At 37.9% G+C, this 27,831-nt stretch overlaps 2 protein-coding genes across 8 annotated transcripts in view; one reads left to right on the forward strand and one right to left on the reverse strand.

Annotated features, from left to right (window-relative positions):
• Positions 1 to 13,624: 13,624 nt before the first annotated feature.
• Positions 13,625 to 16,143, reverse strand: GTF2H5 (general transcription factor IIH subunit 5). Of its 3 annotated transcripts, none has more exons than XM_072856041.1 (3): positions 16,011 to 16,143; positions 15,376 to 15,498; positions 13,625 to 14,029 (listed from the first exon to the last, which is right to left on the reverse strand). In XM_072856041.1, the coding sequence occupies exons 2-3, from the start codon at positions 15,408 to 15,410 to the stop codon at positions 13,849 to 13,851; spliced, it is 216 nt and encodes a 71-aa protein (XP_072712142.1). In that variant the 5' UTR covers positions 15,411 to 15,498; positions 16,011 to 16,143; the 3' UTR covers positions 13,625 to 13,848. The 3 variants fall into 3 exon arrangements, with proteins under 3 accessions (XP_072712142.1, XP_072712140.1, XP_072712141.1); XM_072856039.1 differs by having other exon boundaries at positions 15,932 to 16,076; XM_072856040.1 differs by lacking the exon at positions 16,011 to 16,143 and adding an exon at positions 15,696 to 15,824.
• Positions 15,736 to 27,831, forward strand: part of SERAC1 (serine active site containing 1) — a 28,856-nt gene continuing 16,760 nt past the window's right edge. For 2 of the 5 annotated variants that reach the window (XM_072856031.1, XM_072856033.1), the window contains exons 1-9: positions 16,076 to 16,151; positions 16,361 to 16,571; positions 19,342 to 19,433; positions 20,852 to 20,888; positions 21,207 to 21,343; positions 22,270 to 22,359; positions 23,274 to 23,405; positions 25,410 to 25,531; positions 27,596 to 27,724. In XM_072856031.1, the coding sequence (XP_072712132.1) occupies positions 19,343 to 19,433; positions 20,852 to 20,888; positions 21,207 to 21,343; positions 22,270 to 22,359; positions 23,274 to 23,405; positions 25,410 to 25,531; positions 27,596 to 27,724 (738 nt within the window). In that variant the 5' untranslated portion in view covers positions 16,076 to 16,151; positions 16,361 to 16,571; position 19,342. Of the gene's footprint in view, positions 16,190 to 16,360; positions 16,572 to 19,341; positions 19,434 to 20,805; positions 20,889 to 21,206; positions 21,344 to 22,269; positions 22,360 to 23,273; positions 23,406 to 25,409; positions 25,532 to 27,595; positions 27,725 to 27,831 lie in introns of all 5 variants that reach the window. The other 3 variants (XM_072856034.1, XM_072856032.1, XM_072856035.1) reach the window with 3 other exon arrangements.

Raw genomic sequence — 27,831 nt, forward strand, 5'->3', positions numbered from 1 at the left:
TCTCATTTAGAAAAAAGTTGCTTTTTTATTGAACATTTTCACTTGTACTACACAGGCTAAACCTTTGGGCATCTCTCAAAGGTAGAATAACAGTCCTATAGCGAAAGTGCAATAAAAAGTTATCAGGGAGTTAGGGCCCCATTTCTGGGTGCATTACAGCAGTTATTATCAACTGGTGAGCTGTGAAGACCAGGGTCCCTGAACTACCTCCTGGATAGCTGCAAAAGACAACCACCACCACTCTCCTTATTGGTAGGCTTACGTTTATTATATTGGGATTACTTCTTCAGTAGAAAATTTTGAGGAGCCAAAACAGTTAAAACCACTCTATCACGCAATTCTTGTGTTTAACTTAAGCCATCTGTGCCTTAGCTCAATTCCTAATTTACAGGCCGTCATAAGAATTAAGTTTAGGCAGTAAAGCAAAAAACAGCACAGAGAGGATTCCAAAACACAGCTGCAGCTTTAACCCCCTTTGTAATCCCGTCCTCTCCACCCATGGCTCATTAACTACACTGTCACAGTGTTGCCTACTAGGCCCTTCTCTCAACTGGGTTACAAATTTTCTGTAGCCGGGTTGTCGTGGTTCAGCCCCAGCTGGGAACTAAGCACCAGACAGCCGCTCGCTCACTCCCCCCCGCTGGGATGGGGGAGAGAATTGGAAGAGCAAAAGTAAGAAAACTCGAGGGTTGAGATAAAGACAGTTTAATAGGGAAAGCAAAAGCCGTGCACACAAGCAAAGCAAAGCAAGGAATTCATTCACTGCTTCCCATGGGCAGGCAGGTGTTCAGCCATCTCCAGGAAAGCAGGGCTCCATCACGCATAGTGGTTACTTGGGAAGACAAACGCCATCACTCTGAATGTCCCCCCTTCCTTCTTCTTCCCCAGCTTTATATACTGAGCATGACGTCATGTGGTATGGAATAGCCCTTTGGTCAGTTTGGATCAACTCTCCTGGCTGTGTCCCCTCCCAGCTTCTTGTGCACCTGGCAGAGCACGGGAAGCTGAAAAGTCCTTGACTAGTGCAGCAACAACTACAACATCTCTGTATTATCAACGCTGTTTTCAGCACAAATCCAAAACATAGCCCCATACCAGCCACTATAAAGAAAATTAACTCTACCTCAGCTGAAACCAGGACACGGGTTCATAATCACAAGAGAAAACTATGTCTGGTAGCTCTTCACCAGCCTCTACAAACTATGACCATAACTTTGAGTGATACCTTGCAGGAGTCCTACCCATTCTGCACCCTATTACACGTTGAGGACTGAAGGAAAATACACAGGAAGATGAACTCTCATCATTGCTGCAGCTCATTCTACCAACATAACACATTTATTTTCCAAAACCAAATTCACACAGACTCACTCAAGTCCCAGGAACTAGAACTAGATACTTCAGGCTACGTTTAAACCTTGCAACAGAGGAGCAATTGCCCATCTTTTTCGTCTGCATGCGTGAATCAACAAGACCCGATTCCACATCAGGGATGGACTACAGCATTCACCCATGTGCAGGAGGGGAGCAACAGCAATCTCAAATCAAGTCCATAATCTGAGTGACTGGAACTCAGGAGTATCCTTGCAGTTACGACAAGGCCTCAGCTTCCAAAGTGAAAACACAAGTCAAAACCTTTATTGTTTAAGCAACAGCACATGCTCTTTTAACTTGCCTACAGGACACTGCTGCTCTATAAATGCAAAGGCAGATCACACTAAGGAAAATACCACTACTGTATTGCATCAGTTTTGTGCAACTACTATTTTGTACTTTTTCTGTGACTAAAGGTACATCTCTAGGATAATCAAGCACTTGAAAACCCACTTCATTCACACTCCAAAGTATTTTTTAAAGATATGTACAAAGCATAGATAACTCAAAGGGGAGATACAACCTTGTCCTTCACTAGTCTATTCCATCCCTTCCTCCAGTGTAGTAAGCTTGACCTAAAGGACCATAAAATAATTATATTATGGAGCTAACAGCATGAACATTTCAATAGTCCAACTGCAACATTTAATGCAACTTCAACAGTACAAATGAATAGAGACATTAACTTAAAATTGTGTTATCAAAATCATATCATGCAACATTGTCAATTTTATTATGAAGCCTAAAAACCCTACATTTTTTAAAAAGCTGTGTTTCTACTTGCTTCTTGGTATTACTGATCTAAAGAAAAGCTTAGTTACCTAGCCAACTTGGCTGGATAATAAAAGATCAGTCAAGAAACTGTACAGAAAAGTTTGTAAATTCATTTTTACTATTGGAATATTGTGAATTTAAGGTCAAAGGCAGTAAGACACGTGCCTTTTCAGAAGGAACTCAGCTCTGTTCATTTCAATCATGACCAGGCCTATGCTTTTACATCTTACCCAGCTGTGAGGGTAAGCAGCTACTCCAATATCTGTCCATTTCCATAAACCATTAATCCCATATTCACAACCCCCTAAGCAACCAAAGGCTGGCCTCTTTTTCCAGAAGATTTTCTTATAGTACCTCCTATTTTTTTTTAAAGGCAGACACCTTTAAAATAACTAGCTATGACCATTCATGAAGGCAGATGATAAATCCCACTTGTCTATGAGCAACTACATGAACTTTTTTGAATGTCAAATTTTTTTATTTCAAGAAGAAAACACAAGGAAACAATTTCTTCAACTCACCTTCCTTAGTCTGCCCAACAAGAACATCTCAATTTTTTTCTCTTCAGGTAAAATATTCACACTCTCTCACATTAAATGTTTTCACTGCAGACATAACTTTTTTTTCCTATGTCATTTCACTTTTCATGATTTCTTCCCCATTCACAAGCTCACTCTGTTCATGCTCATTTATATACAACTTGGGTATGTTGGGACAGAAAACAAAGCACAGGACTTGGTTGCCTTCCAAATGCAAGCAACATTACCGCTGCAAAGAACAACACTGTGATTTCTGCAGGCATTATATTCCCAGAACTGGTGAGCTGATAGTTCTCTAAATACTCTTTATATGTAAAGTCAAGGGTGGTTGTTTTTTTGATAATACAATCACTTCCTTGAAGTGTTCCATATGCTCCATGAGAAGGGGAAAGCACACCTGAAAAATCAAATGTCACCATTACTGTTAAGATCCTTTTGAATCCCTTAGTTTAACTCAGAGCTTTTTGTTTGTTTGTTTGTTTTTAAGTCTCTCTTGGGGATGTAGCTCTTCATAATTAATCCCATCCTAAAGGCAGTTTAATTTAAAGTTGTGGATCTAGTAAGTCCAGATAACTAAGGTAGGAAAAAGGAAAAACAACAAACACAGTCAATTTTTGCCTATTTCATTTGCTACATCAGGTTAGGTCCTCTTCTTATGCATTTCGTAAGAAGTTTAGCATTATGAAACCTTAGTTCAAAGTGAGACCCTTGAATATGTCTACAGTATAAAAAAGCAATTAATATAACTTTCTCAGCAAAACCCACATTAGAATATTAAAATAAATAGCAGCTGGTAGAAATACTTCCAAGGACCCTAGGCTTTTCAGGCAAGTGCTTTAATGGCCAACATATAAATTTATATCTTTTTTAGCTTAACTCTACAGAGACCAATGCCATATATATATATAGGTTCTTCAAAGCTTCTTATCATTTCAAAGTGTGGTCTCATGAGCAGTTCAAGTAAGAGGACAGCACAGCAAAGCTTAAGCAATCCTTTTTTTGCAAAATTCAATGGAGACAACAAATCCAAAAATAAAGAGAGAGTTCTTGAAAAATCTGAAAGAATAAGAGCAAAGCCATCAAAATATTTTAACAACAGTTTATCAACAGAGTCCCAAATAAGTATCCTCTGTACTATCACCTTCCATAGTAGAAAATACAACAGAGATTGCTGCAAAATCAAATGTTAATTCTTAAAAGATAACACAATTAAAGCATGATACCTGCATTTGCTGTGGGTAGTCCTATAAAGGAACATGATCAAATATTTAAGTCCTTTAACTCCACTGGAAAAATAATTTCAATCTAGATTTAACAGTAGGAAAATTAACTGCAATAATACGATGAATATACTGATTGTTTTTTGCATTTTTTACAGTTTTAGCAAAATATAATACAATGATAAAAAGCAGCTCTATGTACAAAGAAAAAAACCTTACTTTCATGAATGCCTGATTAGGGATCTCACTGATCATTTTAATCCCAGTTTTAGAAGGACACAAAATAAATTCCAGATGTGAAAGGTCTGGTTATCCTTATTAGCACCCCAATTTCCTATGTTTGCTCCCCCTGGAGAACCCCACCACCTGTTTGAGGCTTACAGTGATGCTACTCGGTGCAAGGACTGAAAAAGCATCCCTTTCCTCCCTAAATTGTAAGAAATATTGTTGGGCAAGGAAGGGTATCTTTCTCACATGAGGTAAGCATACTGTAGCTTCAGTGATTATATATACACACTGCATATACATATATATGCACACACACATATGTACACAGTTATTTTTTTGTGTGTATTTATATATACACAAATATATAGACACCCCCACACACAGTATTCCTAACTCAGAATCGTGGTTAGGCCAGGATGAGGTGCTATGAAGACCTAAGAATCTTCGATTGACAGCAGTATTTAACATGCATGCATGTAAGCTAACATACTAGCATAGTAATATCTCCTACAACTGAATGTATATTTTCCTATGCATATTACGAAGTACCCCAACATTTACTTCTACTAGAGAATACTTATATTTTAATAGGAACAGACAGCAGGACAGACTTCTATTGTGCACTTTGTATAGATAGAATACAAAGCAATGCTGCAGTCCTGCTTAGTGGGAGTAGCAGAAAAATAAGTACTCTTATCCCCATTTTACAGATGGGGAAATCTACATTAGGGCAAAGGAAAGCCACCCGCTTGAGAACACAGAGCAATGTCAGACTTTTCACTTCTCCACTAGATCATACTAGTTAATTTAAAGGTGAACTATTCTTTAAGTGGTGAGATAGTCTCACCAAAATAATGTTGTTAACACCTTCCCTTCTCAGAGAGAACTAATTTTCACCGCTCTAGTAGTAAGGTGGAAGTAAAAACATTACTGTTAAATGTAGTGCTTAGTATCACATACAATCAGGTCTTGAAAGCTAGCAGAACAACTCTGAGTAGTAAGCTCACTGCACTTGGTAATAAGTTCACATTTGCATGAACAAACCCTTAATTGCTTTGCTAATATTTACTTTGTATATTTATTATTTTTTAATGATTTTCTTACCAACATCTGGAAGAAATTGGAACTAATGACTTGGTGCTTTGTCTATGTTCTCAACACTTGTTACACAATTTACATATATTTGAATGGCTGCTTCATTAAAAAAGATCAATCACTTGGTGCCAGAGATCATACTTAGAATGAATTGCATTCAATACTTACTGGTGCACACACAAGTCATTCACATATGTATTTTTATTTTTGTACTTTTAAAAGAGAAGAAAATTAAATCTGTACATCACCCTTTTAATTGTACATGATACTTCATTATTGCATTACTTCATATTGTCACAGACATTACGAATGTGCACCACCGTCATCATTACATACTAGGTGCTAGGACAAAGGAGCAAAGTACCTGTCATGTTTGAGTGTAGCAGTTTTTGAGACTGAAAAATCCAGACTTTGACATTCCCTTGACCCAAGAGTGACAAGTTTCCAGCATATCCAACTTATGATTCTGCCCCAGATGTCCCAAGGCAAGCCTCCTGACTAGTGGAAACTAAAATATTTGCACAAGCGATTAAATCTCAAGCTTGAGCAAGGATGAAGTGTTGCCAGTGTCTGACCACTAGTCTTAAACTTAGGCCTTTTTATATCGGCCTTCTGTCTTTGTTTCTATGACTTGTTTTGGTTATGATCTTCATGTAACTATGACAATAATGAAAAAATGCACTACGTGAAAGCCTCCTTCACTGTTTCAAATTGAGAGGTGTAGCGGGTTGCTTCTTGTAGTTAGCAATTTGAACAATAAACGTTCTTTCCAATACCTTCACAGTTCCTTTTGTTTTGTAGTACATTTTAAAAAAGAAATTAGCTAGAATAACTCTGCATGTTGAAAAGCTTGATCTAGTTTTTCATGCTTGTAGCAAACAACTTTAGGAACCACCTTCTGAAACACATACACCCTCAGAATCCCTCCTTCCCACTCCCTACAGCTCCTTCTGGCTCCTGCTGTCACACAGCAGGCTAAACAGGCAGAAATAGCTTTTAAAAAAGCACTACTCAAAGCCAAAAGGGGAAACATTTACTAGTTCCAAGACTTCAGGTTCCCTGGTCCTCCTGACAGATTTGTTCAGATGCTTAGCCTTGCCCACTCCTCATCCCTACTCTCCTGCTCCTCTCAAATGCTGTTTGCAGCTGCCTTTGCCCAAATGGCAACCTGGCCAGCAGCAAAAAGCTGTGTCAGTCCTCTACCACACTGACCTCACTATGGCTGTGCTTGACAATATCCGTTTCAAATATTCCTTAAGAAACCAGGCCTCTTCAATTTTATACTGACTTTAACTTTCCCGAAATTAAAAGATCTAATTAGTGTCAGTTTAGAGCAAAAGCAAAATCAAATGCAGGGAGTATGCTTCATATTACAACTGAAGAGAGATTTTTCTTTCATGTCTTTAATTTCAAGCTAGTTGATGATACAGAAGGCTATCATTTTATTCCAGGGTTACTCATCACTGCTGAATATCTAGCTTCTGGAATACCTATATATCTAATGATATACATACCACACACATGCAAAACACATTTTACACCCAATAAAGTTGTCAATGTAGGATAATCCAGAGATTAAAAGGAAGCACAACTACACTATCATTCCACATGGAAAGGTGGTCCCATCCAGGACAGAAGGAAGGTAGAATAATAGGCATTACATTAAGAAAACTTGCTCTCCCAGTCCTCGTGGTATATTGGCTCTGATGATAAATACAGGACCTCCTGTAAACCAATTAAGTTCTAGTTAATTGCAAGTACATTTTTTGATACGAAATTAAAATTGAGTGCAATCTCTCTCAACTTTGTCCTTACACTCTTTGTGATCTTGTTCAATTTCAGAATTAACAGGAAATGCTAGTTACAAGCCTAAACTACTCTTCCCCCTCTTTCCTATCTTCTTTCTCTTTTGTTCTCCTACCTCACCCCTCTAACTTCAAAACACCAGAAACACAACATGCAAAATGCTGACAGATTAGAGAGGTTTGCTTAGTACGTTTACCTCTCACTACCGACACGGTATCAGCTATGCCAACGCTGTAGAAATGTGCAATACTTTCCTATCTGCAAGTGATCTCTTTCAGCTGCAAGTATACCCATCGTTCTGCACATCCTGTAATTTATGACTGGGTCAATCTTTTCTGTAATAGAAAAGTGAACAACTGTATAGCTCTGACAGCCAGCTCCTTCAATCTATAGCCATCCAGAAATTTTGCTTGCTGTTTCTTTCCTGAGGGGCTAGTTTCATGGCTAATTAATTACCTGTCAGTTTTGGTGTTGGGTGGGTTTTCTTTGGTGTGTTCGAGCACATTCCTGCATGGGTATTATGAGCCTGCTTTTCTTTTGTAAACGAAAAATATTAATTTGAAAATGAGATTTTTTTCCAGGAACCTTATACTTGTTGCTGTTAGTAACATCTTGAATTGCTCAAGCACAAAAGGCTAAAAGCTAACAATAATACTCTAAAATGTTCACTTTTAAAATTTGTTCACTGGACAGCAATTTTATAGTCCGTTTCTATTCTGCAGTTAATCTGCTTATTATTGCTACACAATCAGAGGAGAGGAAATTACTTTTTCTGTCTATATGAAAAATACAACCACTAATATCCAAGGCATTAGGTTTTTTTTTCCCCTCATATTAAAACTTAACTGGTAGGTGTTGTGGGTTTTTTGTTTGTTTGTTTAGGGAACATACTGAATTTTACCTTTATATAGGTGTAAACCAAAAAAGCTAGTCACTTTTGGGGGTAATGAGGGAAAAAACTTTCTATATGTCTCATTTCTATGTACAACACCGTAGGGGTACAGATGCAGAAATTCCCAGTGTAGACTGAAATACAGTAAGATTGAATAGTTGTTGTACGTGTCTTCCATATGGTATGGTACATGTGGTCTGAGGAACAGGTACCCTCCAATCACATGCATTTTGCATGATGAGGAAATAAAGAGAAAAAAAACTTCATGAAAGCTACTTCTGACTGTATCAACAATGTCTTCCTGTGATTTACACTCACTAAAAATAATGTAATTTAATACAGAGCAACTCCTAAAGCAGGCTAGTGGTGTGGAGATACACACACCTACCAGTAACATCTGAAAGGAAGACCACATTTCAGATGCATCATTTTAATGTAACAGGACTGTGCACCTAAGCATAGAAAGAAAACATTGGATAACTAAACATCTAAGAAATTTCAGAGCTAAAGATACTACATTCCAAAATCTCCTACTGCAAATATCTTTCCAGAAGGATCCTTTGAAGTTGAATGTTCATTTCCAGCTGAAAGCATATCCAGAGAGAAAGATATTAATGTTCCAAAGCACGGTAAGTCTCTGACCCACCATTGCCCATGCTGCAGCAATTTTTTAAAAAGCCGTTTAAAATATTGGTAAGAGCTCCCCTTACTGGTCTGCCTTCACATTGTTAAGTCTTCAGTCCTGAAAATCTTTTATATGAAACAAAGATGGGTAAAATATTACTTATATTCCACATTAAAAAAAAAAAAAAGATCCACATCATATTTCTATCAGAGACCCTATTTAAATTTCTTATTAATTGTTAAGTCATAAGACCAAAGATCATGACCTAGTTTAGGAAGAATTTGTTCTTCCATCATTATGAGCTTCACCAATTTATTGAATCCTTAATTTGGTGTAGCACATGTAAGTCTTGCCAAAGTCTGAATTACAAAACAAACATGGACACCCAATTCTGACATACCGACTAACGCCTCATTTCACAGTAACCACCACCAGCTTTAATTGGATCATTTGTGGGATAATCAACAAGTCAGTGTGAGAAAAGGATCAGAATCTGCTGTGGAATTAGGAACTGCAAAAAGATTTATTACAAATATACCTCTCAGTCTGTGTTAGTTTATATGATTAAAGACTTGTTGATCTTTTATATATATATACACACGGTTTTTAGAGCCCTACTTTTGCAAGCTCAACCTAGGGGCTGACTGAAATTGGACACTTTTATGGTGATTATGCCAACTAAGAAAAGTTAAAATAAGGAAATTTAATGACACCATGAAATATCATTATTTTCAATTTAAAGTAAGCAATCCTGTTTACTTCAGCTCACAGTAAACAATCCTGTTAATGCCTAAAATACATGTTCTCTAGTTTGTTCTCGCATACTTGAGGTGGCCCTACAGAGTTAACCTGAGTGAGAAAAAATAGTAAAATCTGTTGTTATGCCACATTTAAAAAAAAAATAAAATCAGAAGATACGTTTTTGAATACACCCTACAATTCTGGAAAGACTGTAAAATAGGATTACTTAACATACAACAGCACTTGGAGAAGTTTTTGTATAGCACATCACAGTAGCCATCTAGCTCTCAGCACTGTGCTACATAGAACAAAAACCAAACTATCATTATAAGCACATTAAATTTCTAAACAAACAAAAGCACTCTATCATTCTTAATTCCAAACGGATTTAGATGCCTACCTTTTTATGAAATAACACTGGCAGTTTAGCTACAAAGTCAAATCCACTCAATCTGGGTTCTCTCAGGTAAAATCGTGGAATTCCCAGAAGCATTCTCTATTTTCTTTCAACACATTCTCTTTCTTGAGGCCACATCCATTCTCTCTACTGATTGTTGGTTATTTCCTCCTTTACTGCACTGGGCAATTATTCTCCCTGGGCTAACTGTTGTACCAGAGAGAAGGGGACTTACGCATTGGTAACAAGCTAAGAAATTCATTATAATCCCTATCTATACTAACTCAGGGTCACCTTGCTGTGCTGCCAACCCCCATGTTAAAAAACCCCACCCGCCAGGATTAGTTTATCCCACAGTTTCTGAAAGTACCTAAATATGTGACAGTATGTAGGCTTATTTGCTTTTGTGGTACACTATGGTCATATTACACAGCTTTATTTGAAGACGGTTAATAAACAAACTAAAAAAAAAAACCAAACTGAGGCTTGAACAAAAACCAAAACACCAATTAGTGTCATTAAAAAAAAAAAAAAAGAGCTGCTATTGCTTTATTTTAATAGGAAGCTGCATTTTCAGTTCCCACCCCTCTCTTTTCATTTAACATAAATCCTTTGTTTGCATTGTTCAAATTTTCCTACCTTGCTTTAGAGATCTCTCTCATCTGTCTGTCAAATATTACTCTTTAGCTTTTGCATTTGTGTTAATGAAAGTGGTATTTATAAGCCTGTTCAAAGTTACAGTAACTACCCAAGAGCAACTGTTTACCTCATAAAACACAAACAAGTGAGCTTTCAAGCTTTTTTAGAGCTAAGTATAAATAAGTAGCAAATAAGAAATGGAGGTCAAATAAGTGTCTTTTAGGCAATTATTCTACCATGCTCTTCCTCCAGTAGACAAGATACTTTCAACTCAGACTGAAAGCAAGAAGTGAAGCACCAGTTCAACCCTTAGCAGTGAAAGCTCACCAAGATAAAATTTACTGCTTCAACAAGAAGCAACAAGAAGTCTGTCATTCAAGCTCTATTTTTGTTGCCCAAGCAGGACCTGAGCGAAGTATAGTTCCTATGCTAGGCACCAGCAAAAAAAAAACAAACCACCAAACCTTACTAGCTATGGATAGAAAAGTTAAATTAACATATAAAATTCCAAATACAGTGAGAGCTGATGTTCTCACCATATCAACTCTATTAGCAAAGCATGTATATATTTAAACCTTTTAAATCTCCTTAACCTTTTATTCTCAAATGCTTCCAGCCTTTAAAAAAAAAAAAATTCTTAACGTTTCATTCTGAGCTCCGCTCACCAATAATATTTCACACCTAAATGAAAGCCAGCGAAAACATTTAAAATCTGTGAGTGTAAATGTTAACTATCTCAAAATGTCTTGATATTTTTGAAGTTCGTATCTACTTTTCTCCCATCTGGGGGGTGGGTGGGTGGGTGTGTGTGGGGGGTGGGGGGGGTGTATTTTTAAAAGCATACAAGTTCCAGGATTATACGAATTTAAAAAAAAAAAAAAAGGCTTTCTGGGGTTCAACTCTATTCAACCCCAGAAATCCTTGGGTGTTTTGTTGGTTTTTGTTGGTTTTTTAATACATATACATACGCAAGTTCTAGAAGCTTCCTCATTGGATTTACTTCACCATACTACATGATTCAAGACCCTTTTTTCCCTAGAAACTACAAAGAACTCCACCCCTTAGACCCCATAAGGAGATACCAATTAGCGTCTTTGTATCTTTTGTTTATTCTTCCAGTACAGAATCAGTTAGGCCTGGTTAGGTTGCAGGAAGGATTTAAGTCTGGACAGGTTTAGAAGTTAAAATCCATAAACATGTTTGCTCGAAAAAAGTTGAGAGTATGAGTACAAGAATCTATGCCTAACTAATTTATACAGTTTGGAACTTCTATCCCTCTGTATTATACAAGCCATTTATCATTGGAAATACAAGCTAAAACACAGGTAATGCAACAATAAAGCTGTACAATTAGCCAGGAGAAAGAGACAGGAACTGCAAGAAGTTTATCATAGACTTAAAAGGAAAATCAGAATAGGAATCTAGCACCAGACATGGTCAATAGAGAGACGTTTAACAGGTGTAATTCTAACATGACTTTTCAAATACTGTCATTTGAAGAGAGTGAGGGATCATTTACCTTTCATCAAAATCCGGATGGAAAATAAACTAGGATTCCAAAGAAAGGATATAAGACACTTTTCAATAAATTGCATTAAGCTATCATGCCATGTTAAGACTACTGATTATCTCTCCATTAAATAATCATTCAATAGTCTTCCACAAAATAACAGTTGAGGTCAATGTTTGACCAATCTCAAGGAAGAGGTAAGGAACCATAAACCATTCATAAAAGATTTCAACTTTTTATTTCAAGTGAAGATGTGTAGCTGGTTCTTGATCTATGTGACTGGGGAAGAATCCACTAGTAAAAGAAAGAGATGAAACAACTTGGACCAAACCCCATTGTTCTATACAGTCAGAGAGAAGGGGGGGTACCAGAAACTACATGAAGCTACATTCCACAGGGCTGTTTGCTCATTCACATGAACTGGAATATATGCAATTCTGCAGAACTTTCTTTGGACAGCTTTTTGATTAAAAACATCTATGAAACTTTCTCCTGAAGCTCTCCTATTCCTGAAGAAAAAAAAAACAAAACTAAACCAAAACCACCAACTAATCTGATATCTACTAGACAAGAAAAAAAGCAATGGTGGGAGAGTCAGTAAAGAAAACTGTTCCTTATAAAAGCCTTTCTACTTATACTTCTTTTTCCCCCCAAAGATAAAATGATGGCATCTATCCGATGGACATGAGCAGCTCTGAAAACCAAGCTTCCCTTTGGAGTAATATCCTAGAAGTCTTTCATTTATAAATGATTACTTATAGATGCAATAAATTTGACTATTTTGAGTAGGAAGTAGGATAAGAGAAAAGGTAATACATGTTATCCTTGTTTCTGTAATCTGTATCTGCCATATTTGTAGACAGAAATCTTCACAGGTTTTATCATCATTCACTAGCTGACTTACTAAACAAGCCAGTGTCTGAGATAGTGAGTTACAAATACAGTGTAAAAAAAACAACCTATGAAACTATGAGGCTTGTTCTTTGCAGCAAATCGCACTTTGCTAATAGGGGAAGAAGAGCTAAGCTGGAGGGGGAGGCGGGGGGGAACACCCCACCCCAAAAAAACCCAAACCAGCTTTCTTTTTCATAGGTAGAGCAACCAAGTCTTTATTTCCCCTTCCTGATCACATCACTTCTTGTGACTAGGTATTAGCTTCAGTGGAAAAATACAAGCAGTTATATCTAAAGGATTGGCCTCCCATTTATGTTACCCCTTTAATTTGCTAATGTTGATATGCAAGCAATCAGTTTACAATTAAAAAGTGATGATCTGGGGCAATAGATTCTGTTGTTCCCATCCCCCCATATCTCCCCCTCCCCTCTAAACTCCTACACCCCCACCACCACTCTCCAAACCCAGAATACAGAAAGCATAGCCTTGGTAAAAGTAGACAACTAGCATGGGGCATCTGTAAAATGTTTGGGAAAAAACCAAACAAACACCACCCCACCCCCACTCCCCCAAAAACAAAAAGAAAACTCACACCAACTTCCATTTTGGTGTACAAAACCCATTAAATTAAAGCAGTATCTGCCCATGCCTTCAACTTATGATGATGTTCCATCAAGCACAGATCATACTTTAACAGACATTCTTTACATTCTGTCAGTCACACTATAACCATATTTAATCAATTCCACAGGAATGTAACATGTCAGAGGAGTTAATATAGCATTCCAATACAGAAACACTACTCTAATTTTTGGGTCATACCATCTTGCAACATAAAAATCCTATAGGAAAAACAGAGAGCATGCATCAAAAATTCTCTAGGCAAGTCCTTAAGTGTATCATTTTAAGAATTTTAATAAAGATACCATAATTTTCAAAATGAGAAATAAAATCCAATTCAAGAGTATTTTGTCTATGAAAACGATCCATTTTCTAGAGTAGCCACTTCCATGTAGAACCTACTAACCACAGTGTATCTATTAAAACAGTAACAATCCAAGATATTGAAATTAACTATTCCAAAACTTGCAGTAATCTCATTTCTCTAGTCTTTTTACTTCTGAGTAATAGGAAAAGAGTTCTGGTCCATTAACTCGCCCACTCTCTCCTGGAGGAAGTTAACCAGCTCAGCTAATACAAAGACATGAGTTTCATCCAGGTCTTGTATGATGAACTTCTTTCCCAATGCATTTGACTCATCCAAGTAGAGCAGAAACTGCTTCATTGCTGGGTCACTGTAGAGACAAACACACATCAGATCCCACCTTACTGTAATAAGATACAGTTAAAAGCAAAAAACCGCCCCTTGAAGACACTCCCAAAGTTCTTTGAGAGATTAATATTAATTTCAAGAGTTGCTTACAATTCAAAGAAAGTTTATGAAGCTTTTAAAAAAGTTGTTTCTTTCACAATAGTGATTGCTTGGGTTACTTTAGAGATAAATGCTGTAGATTTGTTATCAGATAGAAAATTCCCTTTCCTTCCAGGGAGAATGATTAAGTTCCATGCTAACACTAAGTGGGATGTGGCCATGGAGCTGAATAAAAACACACAGATCTTTAGGTATGTGCAAAATAAACAAATAAGGTGTAAAATAAAACATTTGGCTAACTGCTTGAGATTTTAGAACTTCTTGCCTTATCAGTCAAGAATTCTCCTCTGGGCATCTTTACATAGTTAGCTGCAGGCAGGCAATTTCTTGTGCTTCACAAGGTTTGTCAATGTACCAGCATGGAGCCAAATTTGAGAAGACAGGCCTTCTGTTATAGCAGAGTTTAGGCTCTGAACTGCTCAAACATAGCCATTAGACATCCAGACTTCAGCTGGCTAATGTCCAGTCAGCTCAGAAGTTAGCTGCTGTAAGCTCACCATACAGGGACATAACAAGAGGTTCAAAGTTCTTCTGCTTTTGTGCAGTTATAATCTGTTAATATGTTTACAATCTAAGTGTACAGCAGAAATCTTATATGTCACATAATGCTATGCGATGACCCCACAAATCTTGACTGATGCTTGTTTTTATTTTGGAGGTAACCACTTATCTGATTCTTAGCCTAGAGACTTCAGATTGCATGAGAATGTGTTAACTGCACATACATCAAAAGCTTACTTTTACAAACAACAAGCATACTCCTTTTGAGTATGATCTACAAACAGAGGCACATGTCAGCCTTGAACGGAATTTGGACTGGAGTTGATGAAAAAAAGACATGAAAGAAAGGATGAAAGATTACCTATCTCCCTCTAGAATCAGTAAAGAAACACATCGCTCACAAACAACAAAAAATCCCATTATTTGTAAGCGATATAAAGAACAAGAGGGAACATCTACTAGTTAAGCATAAGTGGAAAACAATACCTTGAAAAGAAAAAAGGGGTTTGGAATGAAGATTACCTACAACAGCCTCTCTCCTTCCCCCAAAGGCCGCATTTTTCTTCTGTCTGCTTGTTCAGCATCACCCCTCCTCACAACAATTCCTTTTTATTTTTTTGGTCTAGACTCTTAAGTTACTTGGAATATTTCCAGCTCTAAAGAAATAAGTAGACTTTGACACAAGAGACAATAAGTGCTGTTACTAACCATTCAATCAGAACACCTTTCAGAACATTCACCATCTTCTCACTTCTCTTACAAGCGCTGAAAGGAAGAGGTGACAAGAACAACCCTTGCTTTGGGTTACACACACACGTAAACAAAGGAAACCTGAAAAAAAAAGAAAACGCCTTGATTGAACTCAGCGATCCTTCAAGACAACTCACCGGACCAGCAGCGCTGCCCAGTTATTAGGCCGAGCGGCCGGCGGCTCGGAGACAGGCGCGCAGGACCAGGCCGGGGTAGCAGGGCCCGCCTACGTATGCCGCTACGTATGAGCTGTGAAAATTGAAGTCCTCTCCCCTCACCCCTGAGGGCAGTCAGGGAAGCTCTGCCCCCCGCCAGCCTCGCCGAGCTCTTCCAGCGGCTGCGGCCGACTACCGGCCCTTCTGCCGCCGGAGGCGAGCCGCGGCCTTGCGAAAGGCGGCCTGGGCGGAGGGAGACAAGCCCCAACCCGCCCCTGGGACGGCCAGGGGCGTTGAACAGGCGGGGAGGCTCCCGGCCAGCAGGTCCCGCCGCTCCCAGGGGCTCCGGTCCTACCCACCCTTCACCTCCGCCGCTACCGCCGACCGCTTCCCTGACAACGCAGGCACCGCGCCTCCCAGCCACCACTACCGCTGTACCACGCGCAGGCGCAGCCTTCCTCTCTCCCGCCTCCGCTCTGAGCATCGCCTCCGGATTGGCCGGGCCGCCCGCAGCGTGCTGGCGTCACGGAAGCGCGTGGGCGCCGGTGCCGGGAGGGAAGGCGGAGGCCGAAGCCGAAGGTAGCGGCAGCGTTTGCCTGGGCGGGCGGAGGGGCTCGGTAATGGCGGCCAGCGGGCGGGGCGGGCCCGGTGGGGGTCGGGGGCGGGCTCCGGGGCGGGACACGGGGGATCTCAGCCCCCCCGTCACCGCCTGCCGAAGCGGGGTTGCTTGTTTACCTCAGAGGGTGTGCAGGGTGTTTTCCCGGTTTAATAGTAATTATTATTTCAAGGACCTCGGTCTCGAAGTCGCTCCGGGAGCCCGCAGCGGCGAGCGTGCCTGCCCTGCTGCGCCGCCCCCGCCGGCGCCTCGGCCTCGGCCTGCCGAGCAGCGCTGCCCCGCCCGGGCGCGGGGAGGCCCCGGGGGAGCCCGCGCTTCTTAAACGCCTCCAGAAACAACAGTGGTGCCTTAGGCGTCACCTGCGCCGTGTGAGCGCATAAAAGGTAACAAATATTTTTTCCCCTTTGGAAAAGGCACAGAGTTATCCCCACTTTGCTCCTTGGCTATTTAGATGTTGCGCTGCCTAAAATTGTGGGTTTTTTTTTTTTTTTTAAATGTACCCTAGTTGCGAGGCAGCAGTGTTCCGGCCCCACGCTGGGGTAATGACAGAAACATTGGCACCACACAGCTTCATCGGCATGGGCCGGTGCAGGAGCTTGTTGCAGACTGCAGAGCTTCCTGAACCAGCTGTGAAACAGGGTGCAAAATGGATCTTTTTGCGTTATATTTTTATATACCTAAGCATATTTGCTCTCAGACCTGGACAGAGGTTCCTGGCAACAAAGAAATGTTACTCACTTTGGCGTCTTGTGTTTGCAGGTGCATGTTTTGAATTCAGGGAATTGTGGTACCTGCTGTCACTGAACTATGTGTTTATTGCAGTTACGGACTTTGGTTAGGTGTAAGAATAAATGTGAATACTGTGGTTCTATAAATAAAGATAGTAAAGGAACTGCTATAGATTAGACAGAGAGTTTGGAGGTGGAGGTGATGTCTCCAGGGGACTGAATATTAATGTCTTAACAGTGTTTCATAGTCTTGTGTGCTCTGTTGAAGTGAATGGATAAACATGACAGAAGCCAAAAACTTGTCTGTTGTGATTGTGGCAGTGCTGGGGCAAAGCTGACATTTTTCCAAAATCTCACAAACACAAGCAAGAGGGAAAATGTAAAACTTCTGGGGAAACAGGAAAAGAGGGAAGATATATTAATGGCAGGAAACAAAAAAGTCCCCTTGTTTAGAGAAATTGACGTTGACATTAAAAGTTGACATTAAAAGTGACATAAGCTCTTCTTTTAGTCTGTAGAGATTACCTTAAATTTAAGGACAATATCAGAGGCTCTAATATTTCAAGATCAGATTTACTGACCAAGATTTACATGCGTGATATTTTATCATTTTGAGTTAATTGTCATTGTGGTGGTACAGGCTTAATTTGACATTAAATAAGGATGCCTATGTTTCCAACATAATAATTTCTTAAATGTATGATAGGTGGTGTGATTTTAAATGTTTAAACAGATTAACTTAATTGAGTATTTCAGTCAGCATAAGTGTATCAATGCAGACACTAAAATTTCAACTGTCATAAAATTTGAATTTCATGTTACTTCTGCAATGTGTGCAGCAACAGATTTTTTTTTTTTTATTTTGTGATTGTTATAGAAGTTTAATATACCTTGTGGATTTTGGCATAATTCTTGCACTAAAAATACTACACGTTCTGTCTATTAAGACTTGACATTAAGTCTTCAGCAGAAGTAATGTACAGAATTTGATTGTTGTGGGTTGTCAAAGCCAATTTGTGTATTTTCCTAACTTTAGGTAAGTTTTTCTTATATAAATCAAATGTAAAGGCAGTAATACTTGCTGATACATAAAACGGTAAATATACGTGACTGGTAGAAACAGGAATTGGTGCTTTTGCCTGGCCTAAATTGCCTTGGGTTTCAGTGCTTGATTAATATAAGTACACTTTCTTTGAACTCATTGTGTGTGTAGTGGTTAAGATGCAGCATTCATCAGTGAGCTAAAGAGCATGGCTCCTTTATGGTCCCTCCTGAATAGTCCCACTTGTTCAAAGAGGCAAGGTAATATCTAGAGTGTGTAAGTAAGTTGCAGCGTGCTTGTCTTAACTCATTTTCCTACCTGTAAAATGGGGAAAATTCAGTGTCCTGCATCATAGGCAGGTCAGAAGAATAAATCCTTTCATATTTCTGAAGCACTCAGATACTACCTTCATGGAGATCATATTACTATCAAGAAGATTCATGCTTGCATTGGGTTGCTTCTACATTCAGAACTTTGATAGTTCTAAAATACGTTACATGCATTTGTTTGTGACTATGTGGGAAAAAAAAATCTATATTGCTTAGTTTGATTTCAGCATTCAATGAATGCAGTGCAATTAGTCTGTCATTATTGTGTGTCTTCATAGTGTTGAATTGCTAAGGTCTTAATTTTAGAAAAGGTTCTCCTCTTCTTCATGGGTATGGCTAGGTTTTCATTCTTTTGCATGTGTAAGAATTTTTCTAGAATGAGATGCGTACTCTATGATTTACTTCTAAGTATCCCTATGAGTTTCACAAGCCCATGGAGTCAGAGCATTTTAGAACCAATACTTATTTTTATTAACTGTAGAGTTTTTACATTCTTGAAGTATTAGTCTGATTTGCCCTTTAAAGGCAAAAATACGTAGTAGTTCTTGGAGCCTTGTTAGTCAAAATAAAAGACTTGCTAACACAATCAATAATGAACTGTAAAAGCAGTTGTTTGCTGACTATTAAAAGTATTTAATACTATGTATTAAAGCCCATGTCATATTGAGTAATGTCTTGATGGAGATATGACCATATTTGGTATTTAAGGGAGAGCTACTAAGAAGTAGGAAAGAGGACTTACAAGCAGAGAAGTTGTTGGAGGTACATACTCACTAAAATGAACAGTAATGCATAATTGTATGAAAAACTGCTTTAAATTTTTCTTGTAATTGAAATGCAGCCTATTAAATTGAGTTTATAGACTTCTTTAATTTTATTTGCATTTTATATGGAGTGAAATTATATAAATATGGTTTATTGTGACCTTTGCTGTAAATCATGACCCTTGCTATCATGACCTTTGCTGTAAAAAGACAGGAAAGAAAGCTGCTACAGGTTTTCTGCTATAATTCTCAAATCAATCATTACTTTTTCTTTTTTTTTTAATATACAGAATGTCAGTGGCTGCTTACTGTATATTTTGCTATAGACAAATAGGAACTTCTGGTCCAGCCACAAAAACACACCTAGCATGGAATGATATCAGTAAGTACAGTTCTATGTGTATTGATCTGAGGTGTTAATAAGGAAAAATCTGTGTTGGTATGATGCCATGCATAACTGAATGAAATGAAAGATCTAAATCCCTGAGTACTTTGTGATCAAAAGCTTGATATGAAAGATCTAAATCCCTGAATACTTTGTGATCAAAAGCTTTTATTTGCCTAAGGTGGATGTCTGCTTCTGACCTTGCTTTGCATAGTGATATGTAAAATCACACCGGCAGATTATCTGGTATTAGAACACGAGATGAGAGTCCCCCCCAGATGCAATCTCATTAAACTATCTTAAACTCCATTTTGTATCTGATTTTTTTTTTTAACCTCTAGAGTCATGAAACAATTACATCCATAAAGTTTGAATAAAGTTTGTTTCTGCTGTTTCTTCCTCCTTATTTACTGTTAGTTTTGCAGTCTTCCCTGCTTAGTCTCTGCTTTCTTTAGTGCCTTCTGTATAGAATGACAATTCTTACAAATTCCAAAGTTTATTTTTGAGTATTAAAAGATAGGATATTTCCATTTCTGCTCTACAGGAAGCATTGCATTTTTTTTGCCTTTTCAACCTTCTCTACCAGTTATTTCTTCAACATGTAGCTGCCTCTTGTCTGCATGCCAAAATTCTTATGGTCTCGCAAAGACAGAACCTGGTGGCAGTGGTTGTGGGGCAAATCTCCCAATTCATGCTGAGGAAAATAAATTATTCATGATAGCTGAGATGTGTTTCATTGGGTTTGCTGCTACTAGTAAGGATAGAGTTTCTCTGTATTGAGATCCTTACATCCAGATAATGAGCTGAACTTTGTCCGGAAAAAATAGCTCGAATCTGACAGGAATCCTTAGACTCAAAAGGGAAATTGTTGCAAGTGGCATGTGTTTATTCAGCTATTTTGCTTTATAAATTAGATTCAGTGGAATTATTTTAAAGATATTTTTTCTTAGGGAGTGTCTGCAGGACTTTTCAAAGGACATACGTACTCCTGTATGTATTCATATACATTGAAGAAATATCCATGCCATGTAAGAAAAAGTTAACTCCTTAAAATCTTCTGGAGTTCCAAATGAATGCTAGTGATGCATGCAGAGAAAGTTTACTGTTGATTCCTGCAGCTGAGAAATGAATGTAATTGATAGGTAGCAATACTCAAAGTAAATAGCACTGGCAGGATACATGTTTTATCATCTTGCTTAGGAGAGCAGGAAATTCTGAAATTCTAATCAAGTAATGTTTTCTCTGTCTGTAAATTTACGTAATGTTTTCCTGAAAGCCAGAGAGCAATAGAAAAATTTTAAAAAGCTTACTGTTAAAGGCTGAAATTCTTACTGTCTGGTAATCAAATTCTAACTATGTTTATATTGAGGTGATGCACACAACTTTGTTTGACATGAATTTTTCATTTTTTCAAGGAAAAATTGCAAAGGTAACTGGATCGCTTATGCTAGGGTGAGTTGTAAGTGACAAGCATATATGTAACTTATGTATACAGTTAAAATTTTAATTCATGTATCTTTCAAAAAATATGACAATATTAGGGGACCTTTAGACATTATAGAATATAGTTTTGAAGCATATTTTCTGATAGTTATTACTTATTTTAAGTATTTTAGAGCATTTTCTCTACTTTGCTAAATTAAAATAATCTGCAGACTAATATATATTGGGTCAAATCTGGATGATCGATACCAAAATGATTGTTAATGTATTTTTGCCATCATGATTTTGTTTCATTAATATTCATATGCAGTTTTCTTTTCTTTAAAGAGGTTTTATATTCATTACATATGAAGTCCTGTCCTTAAAGAAGTTACTGCAAATCGATACTCAAGCTATACATCAAGAAAAACTTAAATCCTATGTATACGTACGTACAACTTCTCTAAATCCAAATGAATACCAAGGTAAGATGCATAATTGTTTGGATTCTAAAAATAGAATTTTAAGAGAATAGAATGTTTCTGGAAGTCACCCTTATATAAGGAAAGATATTTTTCCTGAGATCTGTTACAAAAATAATATCCTTCACAATGTCACTGAATTTATTTTAAGCTGATGGCTGTTTTTTTAAGATAGTTCTATACATACAGTTCTCTATATATGATATATATATATATGAACATATATATATAATTGTGTGTGTATATATATATTTCATATCTATGTCATAGAATACCAGGTTGGAAGGGACCTCAAGGATCATCTGGTCCAACCTTTCTTGGCAAAAGCACGGTCTGGAGAAGATGGCCCAGCACCCTGTCCAGCTGAATCTTAAAAGTGTCCAATTTTGGGGAAACCACCACTTCCCTGGGGAGATTATTCCAATGGCTGATTGTTCTCATTGTGAAAAAATTTCCTCTTGTGTCCAATCGGAATCTCCCCAGGAGTAACTTGTACCCATTACCCCTCGTGTTTTCCATGTGACTCCTAGTAAAAAGGGAGTCTCCATTTTCTTTGTAGCCACCCTTTAAATACTGGAACATGGCGATAAGGTCTCCCTTAAGCCTTCTGGCTTTGTTCAGCCTTGAGAAAAGTTCTCTTGGCCTTTCCTCATATGACAGGCTTCCCACTCCTTTGATCATATTTGTGGCCCTTTTCTGGACCCTCTCCAGCCTGTCCACATCTTTTTTTGTATAGCGGGGACCAAAACTGAACATAGTGTTCCAGGTGTGGAAGTGCTGAGTAGAGTGGGATAATGACTTCTTTATCTCTGCTGGTGATGCCCTTGTTGATGCAACCCAGCATCCTGTTGTATGAAATCCCTATGTATGAAAAATGATGTAATAGAACTGTCTTTCAGACTTTGAGTAATCTAAAAATACTCTTATAGGAATCGCATACCAAGCCAGAAAAGAAATCCATAAAGCTGTGAGGAAAATTCTAGAAACAGAAGCTAAAATTTTCCGGAGACCTTTTAATGGTAGGTATTGAAAGCATGGCTTTATCTATGATTATTATTTTTGAATAGTAAAACATAAGCCTTTTAGAAAGTAAAATCATTTTTCTTACAAGCTTAACACGTTCTTTAGTGTTTGAAATGGTGGTAATATTACTATAATTTTCTGTGTTAAGATAGAATATTTTCTATGTATTAAAACCATTCCTTTTTTTAAAGTAAATGAAAGTGATGGTTAAGAAGAGATTTGAGGGGGGTTTTTTTCTGTTTCAGAAGAGATTTGAAGCTTAAGATACCAGGTTAATATTTGATACCAGTTTTGTGTACAAAAGATGTTTGGGGGACAAAATACTCTCAAAATTTCATTTTAGAAAAGTATTTTATGCTTTCATCAGAATTGCCAATATTAACTGAAGGCAGCACGGTCTTTTTGTAAGAGTGTGTCACTGATTTTTACAGTAATTTAAAATAAGAATTTCAATTCATGTGAGAAACTGTGCTCCTGAGGCATACTATCTGTTCTCATTTAACTATCTGTTAAATGGTTGTAACAATATGTACCTTCACCGTGGTGCTATGAAATTAATTGTTCAAGGTCAGAGCTTCAGGAGTTGCTAATCATTTCCAGCTCCTGCTGGAAGCTGGCAATTCTGGTGGTAAGTGCCAGCCAGGGTGTGTGTGTGTAACATATATATATGAAATATCAACTTGGTGCCACTAATATGAATCAAAACCATCCTGTTAATTTAAGGATCAGCATTTTACTAATGCCATTCTGTCATTGTTTATTGTGCTAATTCAATATTAAAACATTACACTCTAAATTACTGTTAAAGACTAATATTCAAAGAAACAGATCTTTTTAACTCAACAAATAGAAACGTGGGTTAAAATGCTCATTCATAATAACTTGGCTTTTATGTGTTTCCTGGTAAAAGAACAATTCAGTACATTTGATGGAGATGATCATGAATGTGCCTTATGGCTCCTCTTAAAGAGAAGTCAGTCAGAAGACAAAGAGGTCCGACTGCAGGCTGTACAAGATCTGGCAAACAACAGTCACTGGCATGGTAACGTATGCTGATGTAGCCTAATTCATCCTAGAAACGTGACAAAGTCTCAGCTAGCTGTTGCAAGTCCGCTACCAACATGAAAAAAGGCTCGTAGCTGCAAGGAGTGTAAATACGCTCTGAAATTTGGTCTAAAATGTGGGGCGTTTATTTACATTTCAAGTAATTCTTCTTTCCTAATACTCCGATACAGAGTGTGTCTCTGCAGTGCAGGCCTCTGTGTTTCCCCACCAGAGAATCGCAGCTGCTGCTGTGGTGTGGGGGAGCAGTTCATGTTCATTAGTTCCTTAGCTTTTCTGTTGGCACTGCTAACAAGGTCACTAGTTCTGCCAGTGATTTTTGTAAGGCTCTGTAAGGGAGTGGGTTTAAGACTATGGTTCAGTTAATAAAAATTGGTTAGGAGCTAATAGGTAGTAATGGCAAACTAGAGGTAGAGGACTTGTATGTGCAAGCATTATTTGTAAGCCATTTTCCATCCTAGTTATTATTATTTGGTAGTAGTAAGTCCTCCCTGTTCCTCTAGCAGTGAATATCCTTGAAACCCCAAGTAAAGGGGGAGGGGGGCGTATATGTGTGTCCTCCTCCCTCCTCCATCACTAGTCCATATAAACTAGGTGACACTAATCTTGACTCTTGTTATTCTGGTAATCCAGTCAGTTGAGGACCTTTCACTCTTCCAGTGCAATTCCACACCATGGGATTTATCGTGTTTCAAATTGCCTCTATGAAATGCTAATTAATTACCCCAAGCAGTTTACATCAAAAAGCTGTGTTTGAAAACATTTGAAAGCTAGGCTGTACCTAGCTATGTGTACTCATTTAGCATAACCGTCTCTTGTTCATAGGAGAATACTGTTAGCAGATGATCTCAGTGCACAAGATGGCCAGTACTTGGGGATCTAGTTGCTTTTTGTTATCTCCTTTTCACTATAGTGCTCATTGCTGTAGTATTCGGATATTTCACAAACACTAATTATTCTTGCCAACTACCTCATGAGGGAAACCAGCTTTTTTTTAACCTAATATTCCAAAACTGAGTCCAAGAAAGACTGAAAACATGTGCTAACTTTTCACAGCTAGGACCAAATTGTTCAGCATACCTGTTACCATAAATACAGTATTCTGCTTGTCCAAAGCACCACTTCAGTGACTTCAATTTGCAGCTGTAAGTGATCTGCACCAAAGAAAAAAGATGGTCAGTCTGTGACTGTGAAAAGTGTATTTTAGATGGCTTTGTCAGTTGTGTTGTAGAATTGTATAACAGTAACAAGGATAGAAACTAATTTTTGTAGAATAAGTATTGATCCACTTTATATTTTCTTTTCCTTCAGTTTGCCACTTAATTTCAGTATGTAATTTTCAGTTTCTCCAGCTATGAAATAGGTAGGTTTAAGTCTGGTTTCCCTTCAGTAGGGTAACTGAAAGTCTTGTCTTGTATCTTCAGTAAGGAAGGGCTACTTAAAACTGTACTTTGGTGCTATCCTGCCTTTTCTGAGGTCACCTGATTTTGTGACTTTAACAATTTTATTGAAACATAGCTTTTGTATAATTTAAAATTAGGTGTCTCTGTCTTGGCAGCATTTCGATTTAAGGCTCTGGTTTTTAATACTGTATGCAGAAAAAAATATGCCATATGCCTTTCAAATTTTAACTCAAGCCCAGGGGATTAAGCTTGGGTTTGTAGTCCTTGTACTCCTTTCGCAGTGGCAATACTGAAAGTTTGCTTTTGCTTGTGTTCAACTTGTATCTGAGGGCCTTTATCAAACCGGTCTATAATGAACATTTAGTGCCCAGGTGTCTTCAGTTCAGTGTAGTGCTGGTCTAACAACTGCAATATTTGTCTTTTGGAATTTGTGATTATAAAATCAGAGGTTATTTGTGTAGATTGCAGAGAGGTGGTTCTGTTTGCAAGTATAGTAACAAAGTAGATCAGAAACTACATTTAAAACCAGTGAAATATTTAATGTTAGTTTTAGCCCTAACACTGAAGTTCTTGTACTACAGATTATCAGTATGGTACAGTTGCCCAAACCTGTGATCAAAGGACTGCCATAGGTTTGGCTCGATCCAAAGATATCGACCTTCGCTTTTTCCTGCCTCCACCACCATTGCCAAAAATAAAGAATGTAAGTAAATGAAAAGTAGGTATTAGATGACTTTTGCTTGCTTGTTTGTTTTTAGTGCTTTCGTAGTTGGTAACCTTTCTAAAGTGGAGTTCTTCTAAAGTAACTAACGAATAGTAAAATTAAGACCAAAATACAAAACTATAATATAGTGATATACCCCTGGGGTATATCTGTATTAGTGAATGGCATGATGGAAAGGAGTAAGGATGGGGGGTTGATCAATTATTGTTCTCAGACTGTATGTCCACATTACACATTTACTGGCAATGAAGTTTGAGCCAGTTACCAGTCTGATACATGCACTGTGCCCGTCTGTACCTAATAGGCAATGCAAAGCAGTCTTAATTAAGTCATCCTAGATTGCCTTGTTGATACTGACAGAATCCTGTGCATAGAGAGCACTCCTGGAGGCCTTTTCATCCTCCCTGCTAGTGTGGTGCTCTAGATAGTGTTCTGGCATGCAGCTTTAACCTTGATTATATAAGTAGGGAAACCATTTTGAGTGCACCATGTGACTCCCAAGCGCAGATGCAATGGAGATTTGCTGTCTGGAAGAATTCCTCCAACATATTAAATCACTAATGTAGACATACTCACTGTCTTTCACCAAAAATTCTGCTGTCTTCTCCTTTTGACATCTTAGTCTAATTATGTGTGAATTCAGACGTTACAGAAAGAGTTTGGAGATGAGCTGTAGTGTTATTACTATTAACTAAGTTTTATTTAACTTCAGTTATCCCAGTACTTGTTAGATTTAATTGAATAGTATTCCAACAGAAAATTCAGTAAATATGATTTTAGCTGCTGAAATGCATTGCACCTCAATACAGTACTGTGAATTAATGGGATAAGCAAATATGTAATATCTGGAACAGCTTTAAGTAATCTGTCTTAAATTCCCAAATGCCTCCAGAGGTTCTGAGGTGGACATGTGGCTCTTCCCCATCCTCTTTACTTACAGTAAGATCTACCAGTCTTGTTTTATTTATGCCTAGGCCTGCTGTAGGCCCAACTCTTTATTGCCAGCTTTTGAGTACCAACAAATCCGTATTGGATAGATTTGACCTTGTTTTGGTTTTATTACAATTATTAAGTGTGTGTATATATATATATGTATATGATGGTTTGATCAATCATGTCATCATATCAGCTTCTTCAATAAACAAAATTGGCACACAAGACATAACATAAGAGGTCTTTTGTAATGCTAATAGAATGAATGCTGGCAAAGTTCCCTGTCAGAGAATACCTGTGCATTGTAACAAACAAAACTCTGAAAAACGCTTTGATTGGTAGTGATATTCTCAGTTTTTGCTTTCTTATCTTTGTAACGTTATGTGATAGTGGATCTGTACCTGTCAGTCCTGAAGTAGTAGGTTATACTAGTACGTGGTTCTGTATATACTTTATTTTTACAGCAGTATGATTGCTAGGTGATTGAAGCTAAGAGTTCCCAATCTGCTGCTTAGGAAGTTGAAGCAAATCATTGTGGCAGCAAGTGTTGCTCTGCACATCAGATACGTCTCCATCTCTGATTGTAGCAGGGATTAGGAACTGCAAGTTCCATGACCATGGGCAAATAAAATTACTTTGTTGAATCTGTTTCCCTGTCACCTACCCTGGATTATTAAATGAAGATCTATATGAATATTTTGAAGATAAAAGATTAAAAGAAATGTTGTCTGTATTTTTTTTACTAGTAATTTGTACATTCATTTTAATGGAGCAGCACCAAAATTATTGTGTAGTTAAGGGTTTTAAGCTTCCTGTGCCAAGAGGAACTGTTTTTTCTTTTGCCCTTCTGGACCTATTAGAATAAGGTCACCAAAGTATGAAGTTTAAAGCTTACTTTTCATCACTCAGTTGGTGGTTTTAGAATTATCAGTTTCCAAAGTCTTTACAGGTGTAACAATTAAACTAAAGTTGCAGAGCACTCAAGTCCAGGGTTTGTATTTTATGGCCTTATTAATGTGGCTGATTCCATTATTTCAGATCTTTCTTTTCTCTGTGTTTTGCTTCATGCTTTGAACAGAACTAAAAGCTATTTGTGCTTACTTCTCACAGGATTATCCCATAGAAGATGAGCTTCGCTTGTTGTTAGTATCTTTACCTCAGACTGGTCTTGATCCATGTGTCCAGTACTTCACATCTCTTGCTTTACGTGAAAGTAGTCAGACTCTCGCTGCACAAAGGGTGAGTTCCCACCTGCAGAATAGAACTATTTGGGTTCTTTGTTCCTGCAGAGCTCAAAGATACAAACCTATTTCCATATTTTTGAGCATTATAAGAGGAAGAGAAAT

Source organism: Ciconia boyciana, chromosome 3 (assembly GCF_034638445.1).
Source record: "Ciconia boyciana chromosome 3, ASM3463844v1, whole genome shotgun sequence".
Taxonomy (NCBI): domain Eukaryota; kingdom Metazoa; phylum Chordata; class Aves; order Ciconiiformes; family Ciconiidae; genus Ciconia; species Ciconia boyciana.